This window comes from Talaromyces marneffei, chromosome 6 (genome assembly GCF_009556855.1).
Source record: "Talaromyces marneffei chromosome 6, complete sequence".
Lineage (NCBI taxonomy): Eukaryota > Fungi > Ascomycota > Eurotiomycetes > Eurotiales > Trichocomaceae > Talaromyces > Talaromyces marneffei.
In genome coordinates this window covers 3,195,929-3,215,759 of record NC_072353.1, presented here as the reverse complement: position 1 = coordinate 3,215,759, position 19,831 = coordinate 3,195,929, and the positions used below count along the sequence as shown (strand labels likewise).

General features: G+C 45.5%; 5 protein-coding genes across 5 annotated transcripts; all 5 read right to left on the bottom strand.

The window, feature by feature from the left end:
* Positions 1 to 4,434: 4,434 nt before the first annotated feature.
* Positions 4,435 to 5,079, bottom strand: EYB26_008659 (uncharacterized protein; the record flags this gene model as incomplete). Its single annotated transcript, XM_054267910.1, has 2 exons — positions 4,435 to 4,697; positions 4,749 to 5,079. 2 exons carry the CDS (start codon positions 5,077 to 5,079, stop codon positions 4,435 to 4,437), a joined length of 594 nt encoding a protein of 197 aa, XP_054123885.1.
* A 1,581-nt stretch (positions 5,080 to 6,660) lies between these two features.
* Positions 6,661 to 7,158, bottom strand: EYB26_008658 (uncharacterized protein; the record flags this gene model as incomplete). The annotated part of the gene is made up of 1 exon (XM_054267909.1): positions 6,661 to 7,158. One exon carries the CDS (start codon positions 7,156 to 7,158, stop codon positions 6,661 to 6,663), a length of 498 nt encoding a protein of 165 aa, XP_054123884.1.
* Positions 7,159 to 11,156: 3,998 nt separating this feature from the next.
* EYB26_008657 (uncharacterized protein) lies at positions 11,157 to 11,976 on the bottom strand (the record flags this gene model as incomplete). The annotated part of the gene is made up of 4 exons (XM_054267908.1): positions 11,157 to 11,226; positions 11,280 to 11,299; positions 11,376 to 11,846; positions 11,902 to 11,976. 4 exons carry the CDS (start codon positions 11,974 to 11,976, stop codon positions 11,157 to 11,159), a joined length of 636 nt encoding a protein of 211 aa, XP_054123883.1.
* Positions 11,977 to 12,561: 585 nt separating this feature from the next.
* EYB26_008656 (uncharacterized protein) lies at positions 12,562 to 13,122 on the bottom strand (the record flags this gene model as incomplete). Its single annotated transcript, XM_054267907.1, has 1 exon — positions 12,562 to 13,122. One exon carries the CDS (start codon positions 13,120 to 13,122, stop codon positions 12,562 to 12,564), a length of 561 nt encoding a protein of 186 aa, XP_054123882.1.
* An 847-nt stretch (positions 13,123 to 13,969) lies between these two features.
* EYB26_008655 (uncharacterized protein) lies at positions 13,970 to 19,141 on the bottom strand (the record flags this gene model as incomplete). Its single annotated transcript, XM_054267906.1, has 5 exons — positions 13,970 to 14,805; positions 14,884 to 17,874; positions 17,939 to 17,955; positions 18,065 to 18,099; positions 18,155 to 19,141. 5 exons carry the CDS (start codon positions 19,139 to 19,141, stop codon positions 13,970 to 13,972), a joined length of 4,866 nt encoding a protein of 1,621 aa, XP_054123881.1.
* Between the last annotated feature and the right edge of the window lie 690 nt (positions 19,142 to 19,831).

Here is a 19,831-nt window from a genome sequence, read left to right as displayed (position 1 = left end):
CCATACCGGGGCTGAATTGAGCCCACGAATCGGCCGTCGTTTCTGCGTATGCAGTTGTGTGTTGGGCGTTGATCCCAATAATATCCCATCTTCCAAAGCGACTGCATGGACACCAGGTTGGTTGCAAAATCTTTGCAATAAGCAACGTTATATAACCGTATCGGACTGCTCTTCTCATTTGGGCCTTTTAGGTGTATAACCACCTCACCGTAGCCTTCAATTCTTACCTTCGAATTACCGGCTAAGAGATAGTCGCCGGGTCTCGCTTTTCGATATTTCTCGAAGCGGTTGATATCGTGGAAAACGTGAATTGTAGAACCGGAGTCGAGGATAGTTGACCAGTGTAAAACGTAGCTTGTAGCAGTAAATGAGGCCGTTGTTGATATATAAAAGCTAGCTTTATCTTCGTCAAGATTCCCGACTTCTCGATCGAGTCATATAAGCGATTCTTCTTCCTTGCTTTCCTTGCTTCTTCGCTCAACGATCTGGAATTGAGTTGACGCGAATTTCTTCCGTAAATCTTCAACTTCTTCACAAATCCTTTTATCTCGCATATTCCTTTCGACAATGGCTGCCCTCGTCTCGTTCGGTATCCACCCTTTTGGAGCGAGGAAAGGAAAGAGATAGAAGCAGTGAACAACAGGATGCGTCATACCGCATCCGATACAAGCAGGACCGCTGCTTGCGCGAGCTGGTTGATAGTTCTTGTTGCCTCGTTTTCCTCCTCGATTACCACCTCGGTGGCCTTTTTCCTCTGTAGCTCTCGCTGCGGGTGTTATTCTCGTTCTCGTTGTTATTATCTTCGTCCGAGGCGCCGTCTTGTTGTTGATTTGCGTTAAAGGCTCCTCGTTGGAAGCCTCTCTTCGCTGTCACTTTGGGCCTGGTGCGATCTTGCTCTTGCACCTGCTTAGCGAAGTCGTTATATGTGATATTCCCGGCTTCAATCCGGTCGCTATACGTTGTTCGTAGCACGGTTACCCACGCCGGATCAGCTTTATAAAAGGCGTCAAAGAAATCCTTAGTCCAATTGACTACATCCTTCGCAAATGTGAGGTTATATTGCTTTCCACGTTGCATGATAGACATCCACTGGGTTACCCAAGAATTGATATCCTTTGGCCAGGTTTGAAATTCCTTCATATGCATTCTATATTCTTGTCCTATTTGATGAGCAATCGTCATGGCCGTACGTCCAAAGAATTGCTTCAAGTTTTGATATCCGGTTCGTACGTCTATCCCTACCCCGAAGCACGCATCCTTGATATCGTTACTAACCGACGTCTGCATCCATTGTATAATGTCGTCAATTTTCTTCCGTTCGGCTTCATATCGGCTCTCTTGCGTTCGGTAATACGTCATCAGCGTGTTGAAGTGAGATAGCTCTAGCGAATATTCATCCTTCCATAGCTTGAGAGCTGCTTTCTCCGCTGAGGTTGCTGGACCGGTGGAAATAGCTTCATCCTGTGAAGCCTGGTCTCCTTCGGTCTATGTGCTTCGTTCTCGGTCTCGATTTGTGGTACGATTCCTTTCTCGCAATGCTTCGATTGACGGGGGAGTTGGTGGTATCACCGTCATCTCGGGCCTCGTAGGCAGTTCCCTTTCTCCGGTGAGATATCCCATAAGATCCTTCTGCTCTATCTTGGAAAGGAATATCTTTTCCCATCTTTCCCAGTCGTTAGGGCCGGTGAGGGTCTGCTCGGTGGCAGGTTTGCTGATCTGCTTAGATAACATGTCGTTCAATGAATCCCGTGTCAATAACCTCAATTTTTCTCGATAAAGGTATCAGACTCTTAATTGTTGGAATCCACGTATATGCTAGTAAACGGGTAACATAGGTTACCATACAAAATTGATATGTGAGTCGATGTGTCCTTGTTGTTGACTATGTTGGGCCCCCACGTCGCCCTTTTTTTTTACTCGTTCTTTCCCCTTTATCGTGGGTATTTGCCAAGATGCTAATATACATTTTACAGCCTCTTATTGGCTGAAAGTCCTGACCGTTTTGAGATTAGCCTCGGTCATATTAGCAGGCTTCCAACAGTATCCTACGTGCTAACCCCAGATTTTTGTTAGTGAAAAAATAACCCTAACCCGAACCCTAATTGTATCCTACTTGCATACAATCAGCTATTTTGGATAGAAAATATAGATGTAAATATGCAATTGGTCATCTATATATTAGGTGAAATAATACTATATATTGGGAAAAAAAATAAAACAAAAAAAAAAATGGGATGTGGTGGTGAATCCTAAAATATGTCTTGGAATGTTACGGTGATCACGGTGTGATATATATATAGTTCCCGCCTTACCCCAACTAAAAAATGACAAAAAACCTGTCCACTTCTATCAACCACCACACTGGAAATAATGGTTGAATGCCTGTACAAAAACGGGGATATATTAATAAATGGTGAATAATAAACAGTGCGAAATTTTAGCCTGATCGGAGCATGGCAACCTAATTGGACATTACGATTTATGCTAAATGGTCTCTACTCTTCAGCTCCTAATAAATAACCCTAACCCGAAATGGTCTTCACTTAAGACCATTTGACTATTTTAGATAGGGTTAGTTACAGCGTCAAATTGCGATCAAAACGGTGCAAAAATCTTCAAAAAATAGTCCAGAAATCGTCGAGAAATGATGCGAAATAGTTGCCGTGATAAATCGTGGAAATTAAGCTATAAATATCGATCTCTTAGTACAGACCCACAACTTTATTTTCCTCCCGCAGCTCTAACCTGAATCGGACTAGCTACTACTCATTAATCACGAACATTGTGCCAAAGTCTAGTCAGGGAATACTCAACGGTATACCATCGGCTATTTTGGTTAGGCTAGTTGGAACGGCCTTACACCAATACGTGCTTCGTGATCTCAGACCGTGTAGAACCAACACTACCCTTTTATGGCAAGTTGGGTTATCCAAATCCAATCCCTAACTCTGATATGAAAATTATAATATTCTATGTATCATGTTCTTGATCAACAGTCTCTATGATAACCGGAATATGTTGCGAATAGGACTGCAAACTCTACCCACCAATTGGTATATAGATTGATAATTCTCAATGATCATCATTAATTCTCTTTCTCTATGTTTCCCTTATGGCCTATATCTTTTAGTAAGATTACTTGGCAAATGCTAAATGGATAATGTAGCTTCTACTCTGGATTTCTATTAGTAAAAACTAAACCCGAACCTGAAACGGGCGTTCATGACTGCTATTCGCCTATACATGACGCAGCCTGATCACTGTTCCCTCTCCTATCTTCCTCTGCTCATCGATGTCGAGGTGGTAGCCCGCCTGTAACCAGACATCTCGCATGTCTTCTTTCCAACGGGGGGCTTTCTCAGCAGGCGGAAACTTCCACGAGCGACACCGGATATCCTGTAAGATCTCTTCATATCCCAGCAAGACTATATCTTCAATCCCTATATAAATATTATAGAAGGTAAACACGCTCAGACTTTGAGATGCTATTGTATACTGTCGAGGGTGGACAAACTAGAGCATACGCAGCTCGCCTTGTTTAAAGCACTCGATCAATCCCTCAGCTATTTTCCAAGAGTAATAGGAATATTGACCTTCGTTATGAGCAAACTACAAGTCATCAGGCACTTCTAGGCTGATGTGATCCAGATCAAATTAAGTTCTGAGAAACGATAGTAGAGGTTCTATGTAACCGACATTGTCTGCATCGTTGACGGCCATCAGATTATCGGGGATGTAAACACTATGAATTTTTTGACGCACTTCGCCATGGATTGTCTGAAGATACTCGAGCGCCTCACGGCAAGATGGGTAGTAGCTTAGTTCGGAGTTGCTGCATGGTGCTAGGGGTCCATTTTTGGCGAAGTCGCCCAGATGCAGCGTAAAACCATCTAGTATCGTATGTGTGGACTCGGATGAAGCATAATCAGGTGAGAATCTTAGACGGACGGCGTCACGTTCGTTAACCGTTTCACACGTAATTCGTTTCTGGTCCTGACTTCCGTACTGACTGGAATAGACATTAGCGGTATGACTCTGGCTATTAGGAGTGGCTGGTGGACTGGCGGCGGTTAACTGAGTCTCTGGTGAGGATGAAGGTAATCACGGCAGTCGCCGTCTTATTGGTGGGTCTGAGGAATTATGATTAACAGGTTCACTCAGCTGTTAGGATGAGGTTAACTATAGGATTTTCCGTCTTGTAGTCCGGGAATTGGATGGTGGAGAAATTAAATGGTATTTCTGAGGTGGATTCTCGGGGCGCCTATCCTTGGATAGCGTTAGGACGGGGGGAATCTCTGTTGTCTGGCCATCTAGTAGGCCAAGGGATGACTTCCTAACGCGGCTTGAGATATATAGCTCTGGCGGTGCTGATAGCATATTATTTGCGGAGCACTCAGATTATAAATGTTTACTCGCTAAACCAAGGAATTCATGCTACCGTGTAGATGCCCACTCATACGCTCGAAGTAGAGCAGGTTGTAGCTGGTTGGGGAAAGCGCCGTCCAGACCATAGGTATAATTTCGCTGCACTGGGCGATGACTGCTCTGCCACGCAAACACTACATTGAAATCTGCGGCCGTCGTCCGATCGTCATGCCGATTGAATGGTTCAAAGATCTCCCTGACATGCTTTTCCGTGATCCCAATTGCCAATTGGCGATAGTGTTGAGTCGTGACTCGTTGCTTCCAGGCCTGCTCTGTCGCGTCGTTCAGAATTCTTAAAAACTGAGACGACGTCTAGGGTGGACCGTGCCATTTGGGACAGAAGATATAAGACCCCTTATACTCTTCACGAGCTTGGATTTCTAGCCCAGTCATCTCATCCTTCAACATTTGCATGAAAGGGCGGATGTACACGAGATATTGATAGAGGAGCCGTCCGCCCCGAGCCGGCAAGAAACGCACCACAAAGAATTCGCGATTCGTCGACCGTTTTGCCTTGTGGTGACGGGTTAGATAGATTATAGAGCCATTCCAGACGTAGAATCCACGTTCAGTAGAAGGTCCATTGACATATTCAAGACTAGAAAGCTTAGGGATCTGAGGAACCTGACCACTAGTAGTGTAAAGGACTCCCATCAGCAGTTTCCGAAGTCGCTCATCTTGATTAATATACTTATAGATTGATTGCCGGTTCCATTGACCATTATGGAACAGATGATGTTGTCGATATATGCATGCCCGGTTGGCTAGCTCTAAATATGCATCCATTAACCGGTTCTTAGGATGTTGTACAAATGAAAACCCGCGGCTAAGGTTGGTCAGATCATCTTGTATACTACCTAGATTAATAGATAGATAGTAATCCAGCAGTAGTTCCTAACAGAGGGTTTCCGCCTCGTCCAGAAAGTACCACGCAAGCCGCCGAAACGTCGCCATGTGTAGCTCGCCACCACTAAATGAGACCGTCTGGCTATCCTCACTCCACTATAATAAAAAAGAGGGTGGATCAGTCCGGGCGATTGTGCGCCCATAATCTTGCAGGCTCTGGAACTCTGCGAGGGGTGTCAAAGCCCCAGCAATCATATATCGACGGCGAATCGGGTTAAGGCGGTTGAGGTGGTGACGACGGGGTCGACGATTCCACCCAATCGTTGGGTAGTCGCGGTACGGTAGCGCATACTCCAAGAACAACAGCCGTTGGATATAGATAAGTGCGGATAGATAAGGGGTGAAGGACTTTACAGGCTGGAAGGACTGGGCATTGGGTGAGAATCCTAAGATTCCGCTAAAGTATATAAGCAGGCTGGATGACGGCTGCCTATCCATAAACTCTTCTGTAAGAAATATAATGTTCAACTAGAAGAGCTTTTCTAAGCTGGGAGGAGGCAGTAAATCAGTACTTAAGTGGTCGGTCGACTCTGCTGCTCCCGCTCCATTGCGAGCTTCGTCGTCGAGGTCGTCCGTAGTCGCATCTTCACTATCGCTCTCAGTGTCATCTGGCTGGTCCTATTCCTCGTCAAGATCATCTTCACTGGATTCACCAGCTGCATCAGAACTACTCATCGAGTCGACATGGTCATCCCACTGTGGGGATCGACGGGACCTCAGATATAAGGGTTCGGGTCTAAGTGAGGAGCTGACGCTGCAATCACTAGTAAGGGTCTATATCGAGCGGATAACGTCCCACTATTTACGCCGAAATTTGATTCGGAGTCGTGTACGGCAGACCTCCGTACCTAGCCGAAAGCAGCGGAAGAGAAAGACCATGAACCGTTTCCAGATCCGCCGATACCGCGATGGGCTCGTGGACCGAGCTAGAAAGACAAAGGGCTTGGGATAACAGGGGCTCGGTTGAAAGGTGCGCAGCCAGCACAGGATGGGTCGACTAGTATGCTGCATAGTCTCTTCGCAGCGATCTAATATGGAGTCTACCGCATACGCAATGCGCCAGATCACCTGCTCATCTGCAGCTGGACTTATGAGATCTGCCTCCCCAGGGGAAGACCACAGCCGATGATCCTGACAGCTGTCATATAGAAGAGGCATCTCGGTCAATCGCCGTAGGAGATCGCGATGTAACCCATCGTAGGTTTGCTCCCAGCCAGTGCGTTCTATCCAAGGACGCAGGCTCTCGAAGGAGCGTGTGGCTATACCGCTATCTTGTACGGTGGCGGCCTGGATTGCAGCGTGCCGGGTCCGTTCCCGCTCCTGTAAAGCCTACAGATGATCGTAGGTGGAGCGTTCCTGGGCCAACCGCAGCGTACGACCGCCGCGACTGATAATCCAATATGGTTGACGGTTCCACGTCTGCAGGTACACGTCGTCATAAAGTTGATCCACCGCCCGACGCGAGGACCGAGGCCGGTCGGGATGCTGATGTCGAAGATGCTTCAAGAGATTGTCCAGGTTTATAGTGTAGTACGTCTCGCATAGGCGGCAAGCCAGGCCATTGTAGGTCCGCAGTGCCGGGTGTTCTGGTGCCCCTCGTGGTCGGGGAGCGACGCTGGCAGGCTCTTGAAAGTCATGCTGACGCAGGTACTCAGTTAAACCGTGCCGTTGCTCGACAGAAACCTGGTGTTTCTCCCAGAAGTGACTGCTCGCTTGGTTAGGACCTAGGGCAAATCCACAGGACTCGCAAATGAGCAGCCGAAAGTTCCAGTCCCAGTACACGGGAAGATCACGCCATTGAGGCAGTACAGCGGGGGTAGCGGTCATTGAATAATATTTAAGAAGTTGGATGTCTTTACAGATACGTATGATCAAAGAATGATCAAACTGGTTATGGTTTTCAGTGAAGCTGAGATCGATTAATCCAGGAATCAATAGATCAATATGCGATCTACACGTATGCACGGACTTGATTCAGGGATTTGGAGGGACGCGGTTTCACGCGACAACCCTAACCCTTAAAGAATTCTAGGGTTACATGGTGCGCACGGACGCAAATTGAGGATCCTGTTGGAAGCCTGCTAATATGACCGAGGCTAATCTCAAAACGGTCAGGACTTTCAGCCAATAAGAGGCTGTAAAATGTATATTAGCATCTTGGCAAATACCCACGATAAAGGGGAAAGAACGAGTAAAAAAAAAAAGGGCGACGTGGGGGCCCAACATAGTCAACAACAAGGACACATCGACTCACATATCAATTTTGTATGGTAACCTATGTTACCCGTTTACTAGCATATACGTGGATTCCAACAGATCCCGACGGGATCCGTTCGACAATTAACCCAGTAGAAAACAACAAGATTCTCAGCTCGTACATGCAGTTCATATAGGGATAAGGAGCTCGCTGGTTCGGTCAATTCCTCCGTACGTTCAGCACCGTCTCGGTGCTTATGAGGGAACTTCGTGTGCCATTCCCGTATGTTCGGGGCTTGCTCGGTAACGTTGGTACGGCCCTGGGAATAGTATCCCGGATGCATTTCCCAAGAGTGTTATCCTTAGGTGTCATGCTCAGCGCCTGTCCGGTACTCGGGAATATCTTCACGTGTCGCACGTTCTCGGTGAGGGCTTGACTGCCCGAACCTATTTCATATGAGGTCAGCTCATAACATATAAGGACACTCATTCATTTACCATGTATTTAGTTTTACTCTATCGTCTTGAATTAACTGTTTAACGTTGAGTATACTATTGCTCATAGATCTAGTTAACTAAGGCTATCTTGTTTATTACTTTGGCCACCTGCCCTTTCCTAAGCAGAATACCACCGAACCGCCGTTCAGTGACGAGTTTACTCCGATCTAGACGCTTGTGAAGCACTGGTTTACGACAACTCGCTGCCTAAATTTTACATATTACGCAGTATCTTTTCCACCTCCAGACGTTATTCCATGCGCTAGAGGAGATAACCCTAAGTCTCCAATCCTCCTCTGGTGGGCCAATCAGTGCGGGTCTAATTGGGATCTGGGTAGATTCCAATTGACGATAGGGTACAGGGTTATTTAAGAAAAAAAATCCGACCCCCATATATCCACTAGGGTCCGCATTGCCATTCATTTTCTGGCCTTACAGCATGCAACACGCTTCGTGCCTATATAGAAATTATTGTTTCGTCTGCAAATCGAGATCATCGTTTAGGGTATGAGGATTACCCCCACAAAGCTTTAGAGCAAGATCTGAGTTCTCTCCACATTTATAAAGGTATGTGCGGCCACCTCGTGGAAAACCATTAAACCAGCTAATATGTGTGCAATAAGGGCCTTCGGGGCGTATAGGGGCGAGAATGATGAGGTGGTCATACAAGGGATCCCCATAGAAATTATACATTAGGTAAAAGACTTCGTTTTCGTGCCAGTTATAGCGAAAGTGAGTTTGAGGTGCACAGTTTAAAAGACCATCTGGTGTGATAGTAATCGCGAAGTCTACACCATCAATAGACCGATGCCTAGGTTCAATATAGTGGGTTCCTGGCGTCAGCATTAGATTTTGGCTCCCCATATGGTTATCAGTCCAGAGAAACACATTGAACCGGCAGTTATTATAAATACCGACGCGGCCATTAGCAGCGGCCAAGGAAGAAAAACTATTAATAGTGGCAAGGATACTAAGTAAACTATACATTTTGTTTATGCTTACAGATAGATAATAACAGCAACTACAGTCTAGAATGATTCAGAAGCTTATAGGGCATTAGTCCCTTTTATATTACTCCTACTACTGTACAATTAATCAATATTATTATTTATAAATACTAGTAACGATATTTATATAATAGGCTTAATAGCCTAGTATCAAAAGTTCTTAACACAAGATTTAAGATAGCTTATACCCGTTAAGAATAACCACTATAAATAGGTCGCCTATACCGAGGCATTAGAAAAAGAAATAATACTAAGTAGGACTTTGGAACAATCTTATCCAGATAATATACGCTAATAATTGTCTGACTGTCTAAGACGGGACAAATTAGAGAATAGATAAATGAGAATTTGAGTGGGACGCTGTAATGTATTGTATTGTGTGTCTACCTAAGAGGGAAAATTATCTGGCACAGGTGGCCTTACATAATTGTGTGTAGATGTCACGGACCTGGATCTGTCTTAGTTAAACAGCGTTGTGTCGAGGTACGCTAGGCTTGGTTTGAACCACACAAAGGTTCCTTGATAATCGTCGATAGAGTGGCTTGAGTGAACGAAGTAACAATAGTCGAACTTGTGTCTGGAAGTCTTAAATGTAACTGTCGGAATATCAATCCCATGATTCGGCGCTCCTGCACCCCGGGTGCAGAACCTACGCGTACGTACGGAACGGGATTACTACTATCCTGTTAAGACATCACGTGACTACTAGTGATTCCGATAGGGTTGGGAAAAAAATATTTCAATTTCGAAATTTCAACGTATTGAATTGAAATTTTGAAATTTTTTTTTGTTTTTTGAAAATAAAAATTGCCATATAAATTTAGTGCGCCTTGGCATACATATGGAAATTCCAAAGAACTTTGATTTTTCCGCAATCAATCCAAATTACTATCAGATCAAAATAAGCGGCCCAGCGACGTCGCTGACCTGAGATTCCTCAATTTTTTCCTCTCTATCGTTGTATTCCAAATCCATAACAGATTGACTGATCTTCCAGGTATCGATAAAGTCGTTCTCAGCCTCAATTTCGAGCACCGCGATCTCCTCGGTGTTTGGTTGATTAGACATAATCTCATTCAACGCGCGACTATTGATGTAGATAAAATTGAGCTTATCGGCATGCTCTATTATGAGTCGATTCCTTATCTTTGTGATTTGTAGATTCTGTATGGAGAAAGCTTATTTAGAAGCTACCGAATTTGCAGTCGCATTTAGGAATCGAAGAGCTAGATTGCCAAGACCTGAGGAAACTCCAGAGACAGATTGCTAAAAAGTTATTAGTAAAAAGTCTTTATTAAGTCATTCTACTCACATGCATTCTCTAAAAGAGTTTTGGGTCAGCTGTATGGTCCCAACATGGGGCCTCAAAGAAGACTCCGCTTTTAGTTCGAAAAGCAACGAACTCTACGACCGCAGACGCTGAATCAGAATAATATTTAGAGATAACATTGTTAACACGTCTCTGCAGCTGAGGTTGCAGATTTGTATGGCAGTTCTTAGGATCGAGATAGTACATTATATAGTGCATATCAGTAAGCTGTTTTTCCAAGCGCTGCCTGAAGGTTATCCTAGAAAATGCTTCGATATCCTCAGAAAATGGTTGCAAAGGTTGGCAAGCAAGGAGATGTCGATTGATATTAAGCCAATGTTGTAAGACCTTGGACATATCTGATTTTACCGATTCCGACATTTTTATGGCTTCATGAAGAGGTTTTATGATTTGGATCAACCTGCCAAGATAGATCCAAAATAAATCATCTTCTAAGACAGCCTTTAGTGTAGCACCAAGATCAATGTCTTCCCTTCTTGCAAGTTTGGAAAGAGCAGCCTCTGACCTTTTAATACTTTGCAGCATAGTATATTGCGAACCCCAACGTGTGATAATTGCACTCAAAAGCGACTTTTCTTCCCCATACTCCTCCATCTGGATCGCTCGTAGGATAGATAGTTGAAGTGGAGAATGATTAAAGTGCGAGATTATTGACTGGCACTTTTTGAATACCACATCGATCGAAGGTAAGGTAAGAAGGTCCTTTATAAGAAGCTGCAAGCCATGCGAATCGCAAGGTACCATAAACACATGAGAAAATTGAGGTCGTTGTTGCAAATCTGCCCAGGTTTATCTCATTGTTGAACACGTATCGGTAGTAAGGGCGTTAAGTCGCTCATATCGTCCATCAACCAATATGCCAGCCTAGAAGATTTCATGTTAGGTATATTTTCTTTAGAATAAAAGAGAATAAATACCTGCTCAACAATCCAATCCGCTATCGTAGTAGATGTCATTGAGATAGCGTCAAGTTGACAAGAACACTAGTAATAGCGCTTTGAACCATCAGTTACTGAAAGATTCATAACTCGACGCCTTGAAATATCAGTTGATTCATCAACTGATATATTGATATAGCAAGATTTGGACAGGACATCAACTAGTTGATCCAGAGTTGATTTATAACAAGTTGACAGAATTGAGTCTGTCAGCTTGCTGCGTGAAGGGATAGGATACTGGGGATTAAGAGCAATGATAAATCGCTTCATAAAATCGTCTTCAAGGATCGAGAAAGGCCTCGCACCTGCGAATATCATCATTCCAAGCAGCGAGTTGATCTGCTCTTTATAAGCCACTGCGAAGTCGATTGTTTGCTGACTAGATGACGCTGGGGTTACTAGAATATCCTTATTTTGAGGCTTTTGGGCCATCTTGCGAGCGTTCATGAGGAAGTGATGGCATTGCTTGAGATGCGATCGTTGGCGGGAAATATTCGCATAAAATGCCTTACTTCTGCAAAATTTATAGCGTACTGAGGCATTTTTCTAAAAAAACAACAAAAATTAGATTCGAGAGGATATTTATATATAATCAACTTACTCTATTGTGAAGATTGTAAACATCAAACGCTGCGTTTACTTCAGAGCGAGATAGAGTGTTGATATCGAGCTTCATTGTATGGCAGTTGATGAGAGCTTAAGCGAGTTGACATGGCCTGTCTGCATCAGCTTCACTATGTTTGATATATAAATAATTAAATATATATATTTATTGTTGTTGTTGCTGCTGTTGTTGCAGAATGTACTATGCACGTTTTGGGACCGAATACAGAAATATGATTGGTCAGGTTGAATTACTAAGCATTCCTCTGGATGAGTTGAAAATTGAATGAAAATTTCAAGCTCGGGTTGAAATACGATGAAATTTCAATTTCACGCTAATATTGAAAATTTCCCATCCCTAGAAGCTATACGCAATGCCATTCATTCCACGGCCTTACAACATATATATTAGCAATATGGAAAATGTTTCGAGTAAACGTTCAGCAGGTTGCCAAAAGCAGAAACAAAAAAACCCATTTCTCCTCATGTTCGCTGTTTAAGTAAATTTTAAAAAAGCTAAGGACAGTAAGGAGACTAGTTACAAGACTAACTGCGCAGCTGACCTACTTAGTGCTAGCAGCACTAGTAAAAGTAGGGATGGTAGGTGAATTATTAAGGGCAATAGCACCTCTGGTGGTGAAGGTAGGCATAGAAGTATTCAAGTATTATGGCTTGTGGCGCCAACAACTTTACTATAAACATTAATAGCTTCAGTGATGTCGTCAATGATCTCAGTGTAGGACTGTGTGTACCTGTTGATATATAGATTGGGAACCTTCTTAAGGAGAATTTTACTAAATGGTACGACAACATCCTTCACTTTCTGAAGATCTTGTATAAGTATAGATTTAAGACCAGCAGCAACAAGAATATCCCTCCTATTGATAAGACTTTGAAGAGCCATATGGATCGCTTTGTTTACTGGTATAATAGGGATAAGAAGGACACCAGCTTGAAAGTAGTTAAGGGGAGCCTCAGGTTCGAGTGTCTTAGTCCCTTGGGCTATAGCATCAATAATATTATCAAAGTCATTATTAAGATGTGAGGTATTTAGCACAATATCCTGGCCAAACTTGACCACAGTCGTGAGGATATTCTGGATAACAGATTTATAAGTAGAGAGATCACGCTGGTCCTTAGTAGTATAGTGATTGATATAAGGGCTTGCAAGTGCTTGGGCAGAAAGACTAAGGAGTATAAGGGAGGGTAAGAGCTTCATATTGATTAATAAGTTTATTATTATTTATAAAGTGCTGTACTTACTTATGAAGCTTTTAAGAGTAAGATAGGTTAGGAATAAACAAGTCTTATATATACACTAAGAAGGCGTAATAGCATGCTAATCATATGCAAGCCCTGTCTGTTATATTATTAATAGCTCATTCCCGACATCACCTACTAGCCGAGGCCCTATATAAATAGACCTCTACAAGTCCCATGGGACTAAATTTTTTTTAGTCCTAGTCCTATGGAGTAACTGTCCATGGGAGTGGGCGAGACACCTCCGCCCGTCCATGGTACGGCGGACTATCCTTACGTTGAGGACAAAATTCGTATTTCAATGTTTTTACATTCGTGCAAATATAGATTTCATATTTCCACGTTCGCTTACTATTCGTCGTCAGATCTACGCTAAGAAGGGTTTCTAACTGTTGGTTTAGCTATAATCCGTATCACGAAGCATAGATTAGGGAGCAAGGGCGGTCCAACAGCCCTACGTGGTGAGCCTGCTTATAAGCATAAATATTCAATTATAAACGACTGACTCCCCGAAACCGTAGGGGCATGGGGGTGCCTAGTGAGCTATATACGAGGTTGCTCCGGGGGCGCTAGGGATATAGTAATCCCGCTCCGTACGTACATGTCGGTTCTGCGCCGGGGGTGTAGAAGCGCCGAATCATGAGATCAATATTCCGACACTGGCAACCTTCTAGAAGAAAGAAAAGACGTAGCGAACGACATACAATCTGGTTCAGAAACAGGCATATAGTGAATGAGTAGAGACGTCAAAGAAAAACAAGAAAGTGGTAAAGGAATGGTGCGAATCGGGGCATCTGGCCGTACGGCTACTGCTTCGGTGATTCCAACGGTGTAGCAAATCTTACAGTCTTGGGTTCGGGGCTGCGCGTCGTAACTGATCTCTCCACCCATCCGTCAACGTTGATACGTAGCTTGTTCGTATTAATAAGCTCTTGTAGAGCGTGGCACGGCTTGCTCTTTGTCATGGCGTCAGCAGGATTGCTGTTGCCGTCAATCCATCTGACCTCCGTGATCTCTTGTCGTTCGTACGATTGGCGGAGGCACATGAGATCGATCATAAGGCGTTTCTCGTGTGTGGTGCCGAGCTTGACGAGGCATTCATATAAGCTCTTCGAATCGGTGCAAACAATTAGCGGAAGTGGTTCAGTGAGATGGAGTAGCTGCGTAAGGGTTGACTTGATTGCAGCTGCAGCATCGAATCCATTAGCTAGTGCGTACGTTTCTGAGCCAAGCACGCTACGTGTGATTTGCTTGCACTTCGTAGATGACCAATGAAGGATATTCGCGTTATTTGCTTCATCTGCTAGTACGATAACGTAGCCGAGTTGTGAAGAATAATCCTTATTATTTGCAAATGAAGCATCGACGAATGCGATAAGCCGTAGGGTCTGTACATCTAGTTCAACGAATCGTAGTCCTCGTTCGGGGTTGTCAATTTGCCATTGTAGCCGTTTATTCAAGGCTTTGATATCGTCTTTTTGTGGATCCGTAGCTTGCGCTGCGTACGATAGATCAAATGAAGCTTCGGGTTGTGACATTGAAGCTATATACGCACCGAGAGCTCGCTGAGCAATGTACTGCTCTTGCGGTGTGGCATCTTTTCGTACTTTGCCACGTGAGTTCGTAGTATCCGCGGCTTGATCTTGTACGGGCCGAATATGGCTGCAGGTGCGTTTCTGGGTGAGGGTAATGCCCTAGGCAGTCTCTGTAACAACCGCACCATTGAATTTAAGTGGATTATCGGTTGTTAGCTGTTCACGGGGCTTGCAGAGGATCTTCGCACGTCGGATCTCTTCTTCTTCACGTGCTGCGAAGGTGTCATTCGCAACGATTAGTGTATCGTCGGTTTGCATGCCGATAATACCGAATCCTTGCTTCGAATCAGAGCAGTGTAAGAGGCATGGGTCGTAGGTGGACACGTCCATATTGAGGTTTTCCGTATGGTGGTTGTGATAGGTACGAAACCAGTGATTGCCTGCTTCGGGTATGCCGTAAAGAGGTCTCACAACTTTGAGAAACGTACCTCCGGGAAAATATTGTGCTAATTCTGGTGTGATCCGTATATAGAAGTCACGATTGAGCTTCGTTGTTGACTGAATATAGGCCTGTGTGACGTCGCGAATGTAACAACGTACGTTTTTCATGATCGTAGCGAAGCAGAGAATGATACGTTGACTGGCTCGTTGTATTGTCGGTGACTGCGTTAGTACGTACTCCTTGCCTTCATCGTTGTAGGCTTGTACGACGAGCCGCGATTTCTCAAAGGCTTTGTCGGTGCCGTTATTTTTCACTTCGTTAACGAATCTTGCAGTAAATATACGCGTGCCCGGTGGTATATCTTTTTCTTGAGCGTATTCGAATACACCCCGTTCTAGTAAACCGTTGATCTCTTTCTGCTGTGAACCTTCGAATCGGGCTAGTACGGTAGCTGCGAATTGGTGACGTGATTCGTCTTCATGCTCCTTCGTGAATTCGCCTAGGAACGTATGCTGCATGTAATCTTCTCTGTACCGTGTAGGTAAGCGGCGATCTCGCTGGGGGCGCTGTAAGCTGCTTGCTTCGGGTTCGTATTGTGGGATCACGACCGCAGGTGGTGGAGGAATTGTTTCATGCGGTATAGGTTCGTTTTCTTCATCTGGGGTGCGGTCCTCAGTAGTGGTCTTATCGGGGCTGGCTTCGTCTTTCGTTTTGTCGATCTCAGTGTAGTACGGTTTGACAGCTGTTGACCGGAATGGGGTCGGTCCATTTGGAAGCTCGATTATGCACGTTTCGTTGCTCATTACTAGTAATTTGTACGGTCCGGTCCATTTTCCTGCATATCCGGTGTTCCCTTCTCTCCATACGAGTATGTCCGAATTGAGAGGAAGACGGTGTACGGCTGTTGACGATGGTCCGTTTCTGGTGTTGACAGCGTCGGTGACCTGGCGTTGAGCACGTAACCTACGAATCTCGGTCATTGCTTTCTTAACCGCAGCGGCGCGTTGAGTAATCGTAGGTGCAGGGGGGTCATATTCAGTCATTCGTGGGTAGGCGCCAAAGACGAGAAGGGTCGGCACAAGGCCATCTGGGCCTGCAGTGTCATTGACAGCTTTTACAGCCATTTGTAAGGCTGCTTCGGCGGAGATATCGGGTAGTTCTTCTTTCATGATTTCGTACGAACGGCGAAGTACGGCATGGTATCGTTCAATAGCGTCAATAGACCAATGGGCTTCAACAGGTACGGTAGTAACAATTATATCCATTGACGAAGCGTCTCGCGAGAATTCTTTGCTGGTGAAGTTCTTGCCGGCGTCAGTAACAATGAAATCAGGGGGGCCAAGGTACATATCGATCCACATAATCCGTAGTGCGGTCCATGTCGCTTTCGCTGAAATATTTTCGAGCCAACGTGCGGCGTTAAAGCGCGTAGCTTCGTCAACGACATGGAGCACCGGTTTTCCGTTAATATACATAATATCGACAATAATTGAATGGTTGAAGCTGACGTCGTCCCGTACCGTGAATCTAAAACGACCGGGGGATTGGCCGTAGATTTGGCAATGGTGGCAGAACTTCCCTATGTGCTTTAGTGCTTCGGTATCGACATCGTGGCCAGCGCGTACGAGCAGTTTTCGAAGCTTCTCGACTGACGGGTGGCCGAATCGGCGATGTAGGTGGCGTAGCTCGGTTTCCGTGAGGAAGCACGTATCGGTGTCAAAAGATTCGGTTAAGTACGATTTGAGCGAGTGATCCCATATAAGGAATGGATGACCGAAGCGTCGTGAGATTGGCGTTGTCATACCGGGCTTCGGTCCAACGAGAACGTTCTTCGTATTGTCAAAATAGATGCCTAGTCGATCCATGTCCTTGATCGAGAGTAGGAACGGTGTCATTACTTCAATGATGTGGAATCGTACGTCACCAACGGGGGTCGGTACGTCGATCGAGCCAATAGACTTGATTGATTCACCTGGTCCGAATCGTATAGCTGCCTGTCCTGCTGTAGAGGTATCGAGTGTGACGTTCCTAGCGGTTCTCCGGTAAGCAAGATATTGGGGGTATCCAGCCGTAGAGTGTTCTGCAGCGCCGGTGTCAATTAGGACTCCTATAAACGTGTTTGTCGAGTAACGGGGCTCGGTAAGGAAAGAATATTGGGGTAGCACTGGGAGAGTGTCGTACGGTGTGTCTATCGTTGCGGTAATGTCTCTAGATGTTGTATTGGTGCCATCTTTGGGCGGCTCCGAGTTGGCTCTGGATCGTAGCTTTGATTGAAGAAAATGAGCTGCGGAACGGTTGGCAAGATCATTAGTGAGCGATTTAGAGTATTCTTCGTGCTCTGGATTAGCAATCGTAAAGTAATTAACAGCATATGACGGTCCTTTGCTCTCATAATCCTGTGTTTCGTATCTGCTAGGTGCGTCCACGCCTGCGAGAAACGTTTTGAACTCTTCGTCGTCGTCCGGGCTGTCCTGATTCGTAGCTGCCGGGGGTTGTCCTTCTTTAGCGGTGAGGTACGCTTTAACGCGGTCCATGTACGGCTGTAGGGCTTTCTCTCGCTCTTCCGGGGTATGATTAGTTGACCAGCATCCGACCTTCTTGCAAACGTTGCACGTTTTTGGTGAGCGGTTCCATGAGGAGCTGCGGCGTCTGCGGTCACCGTATTGCTGCTGGTTCTGATATGGTGAACGGCCTCGGTACGGTGATCGTGATTGTCGGCGGTGATAGCGACGGTCTGTATAGTACGATTCAGTAGGGTGCTGTGCCGCGGCTTACTTCGTGTCTTCGTACTGGCTAACACTTGACCGTAGGTCCTCTATAAGACCAGCAATAGTTAGTGAAGGTTTTCCTGTAGCGGCATGGCACGCAGGGACGAGGCGAGTAGCTGATATCAACTTTGCGTGATACGTAATGTCATTTCGAACCTGTGGGCGAAGCTTGTTGTAGAGCCGACGTAGGTCTTGTAGCATGAGCTCGAGGCATTCAGAGATCGATTTCTCCGGGTTCTTGCTTACAATATATGGTAACGTTGTTGTATCCCATTGCTCTTGTACGTGCCGTAGGTGCTCTTCGTTCTCGTAGTTGTTCTTGACAGCTATTATAGGGTCGATTCGTAGCTGAGTCCATTTTTCTATATTATCGAAATAGAACTGTAGTGCGTCTCCTTTCAGCATAATCCAAAGAGCTCGTCTCATTGCTTCAGCAGTGTGTACACTGGTGCTTCCACAAAGCTCTATAAAGATACGGTAACACATATCGAACGTGTCCTCGCTTCCTCCGTATTTGATCTCTTCGTTATACGCTTTTCGTAGGTGGCTGATATTCGCGTTATACGATAGTCCGTTCTGTTCCGTATACGATACTTCGACATCCTGTCGTCCCGGGGTCGTTGGGGGTACAGTTGGCTCGTACGTCGTTGTCATGCCGGGGGTTGTCGGGTTGTAAAATTGCTGTGTGAGAGGTGCCTTCAGTGTTGCCTCTTGAGGCTGTAGAAGCTGCGATCTTTGTCTTGTCATTGGTCCCAGTAGCGTGGCTGTAGGTGGTGAAGGCGTTTCTGGTTGTTCAAAGTGGGCACTTTGCTGCGGTGCTCGGTTTGTAGGATTTCGTAGCCTTTCAATTGTCTCGCCGTACGTAATATGGAGGTCCGGTGAATTGGGCTGCTCTCGTTGCTGTATAAGCTGTATGAGCTCACTCTCCGTCCATTGGTGTCTTTCAGCCTCAGCGCGTGCTTCGGCAAGAGGGATTGCCGGGTGTCTTTGGTCCTTTGCCACGTATACGCCGTTGCTCCGGAGCGTTTTTCGTAGCTTGAAGAGGGACGGCATTGGTGCTTGTCGTAGGTGCTGCTCCGTCCATAATACGAATTCTTGTTGGAATAGAAGCCATAATTCGTCGTCATACAAATCGCTATAGCCCTCGATTCGGGCAGCGATGCACTTTTCAAGGGTTTTTGTGTCCTTGTCAACCGGATTGAAGGCGTCCGAGTAATCCGGTGGTGACGCCATGTTGTCAGTTGCTCAACGCCTGGTTCGGAGCGTTGGGAATGGGGGTTCGAATCGAAGCTGAGCGAACAGTTCAATCCGTAGTAGTAAAGAAGAAAATAGGGGCTCAGAGCTGATCTGTGGGCCTCACTGATCAGTGTTGGTTTAGCTATAATCCGTATCACGAAGCATAGATTAGGGAGCAAGGGCGGTCCAACAGCCCTACGTGGTGAGCCTGCTTATAAGCATAAATATTCAATTATAAACGACTGACTCCCCGAAACCGTAGGGGCATGGGGGTGCCTAGTGAGCTATATACGAGGTTGCTCCGGGGGCGCTAGGGATATAGTAATCCCGCTCCGTACGTACATGTCGGTTCTGCGCCGGGGGTGTAGAAGCGCCGAATCATGAGATCAATATTCCGACACTAACCAATGAGAATGTAGAAAAATATGGAGCGGTAAAAGGAGTAGAGATTTGATTCTCAGTAAGTGTTGGTTTAGCTATAATCCGTATCACGAAGCATAGATTAGGGAGCAAGGGCGGTCCAACTGCCCTACGTGGTGAGCCTGCTTATAAGCACAAATATTCAATATAAACGACTGACCCCCAAAACCGTAGGGGCTTGGGGGTGCCTAGCTAGCTATATACGGGGTTGCTCCGGGGGCGCTAGGGATATAGTAATCCCGTACCGGTGCGCGATACGTTCGCTAC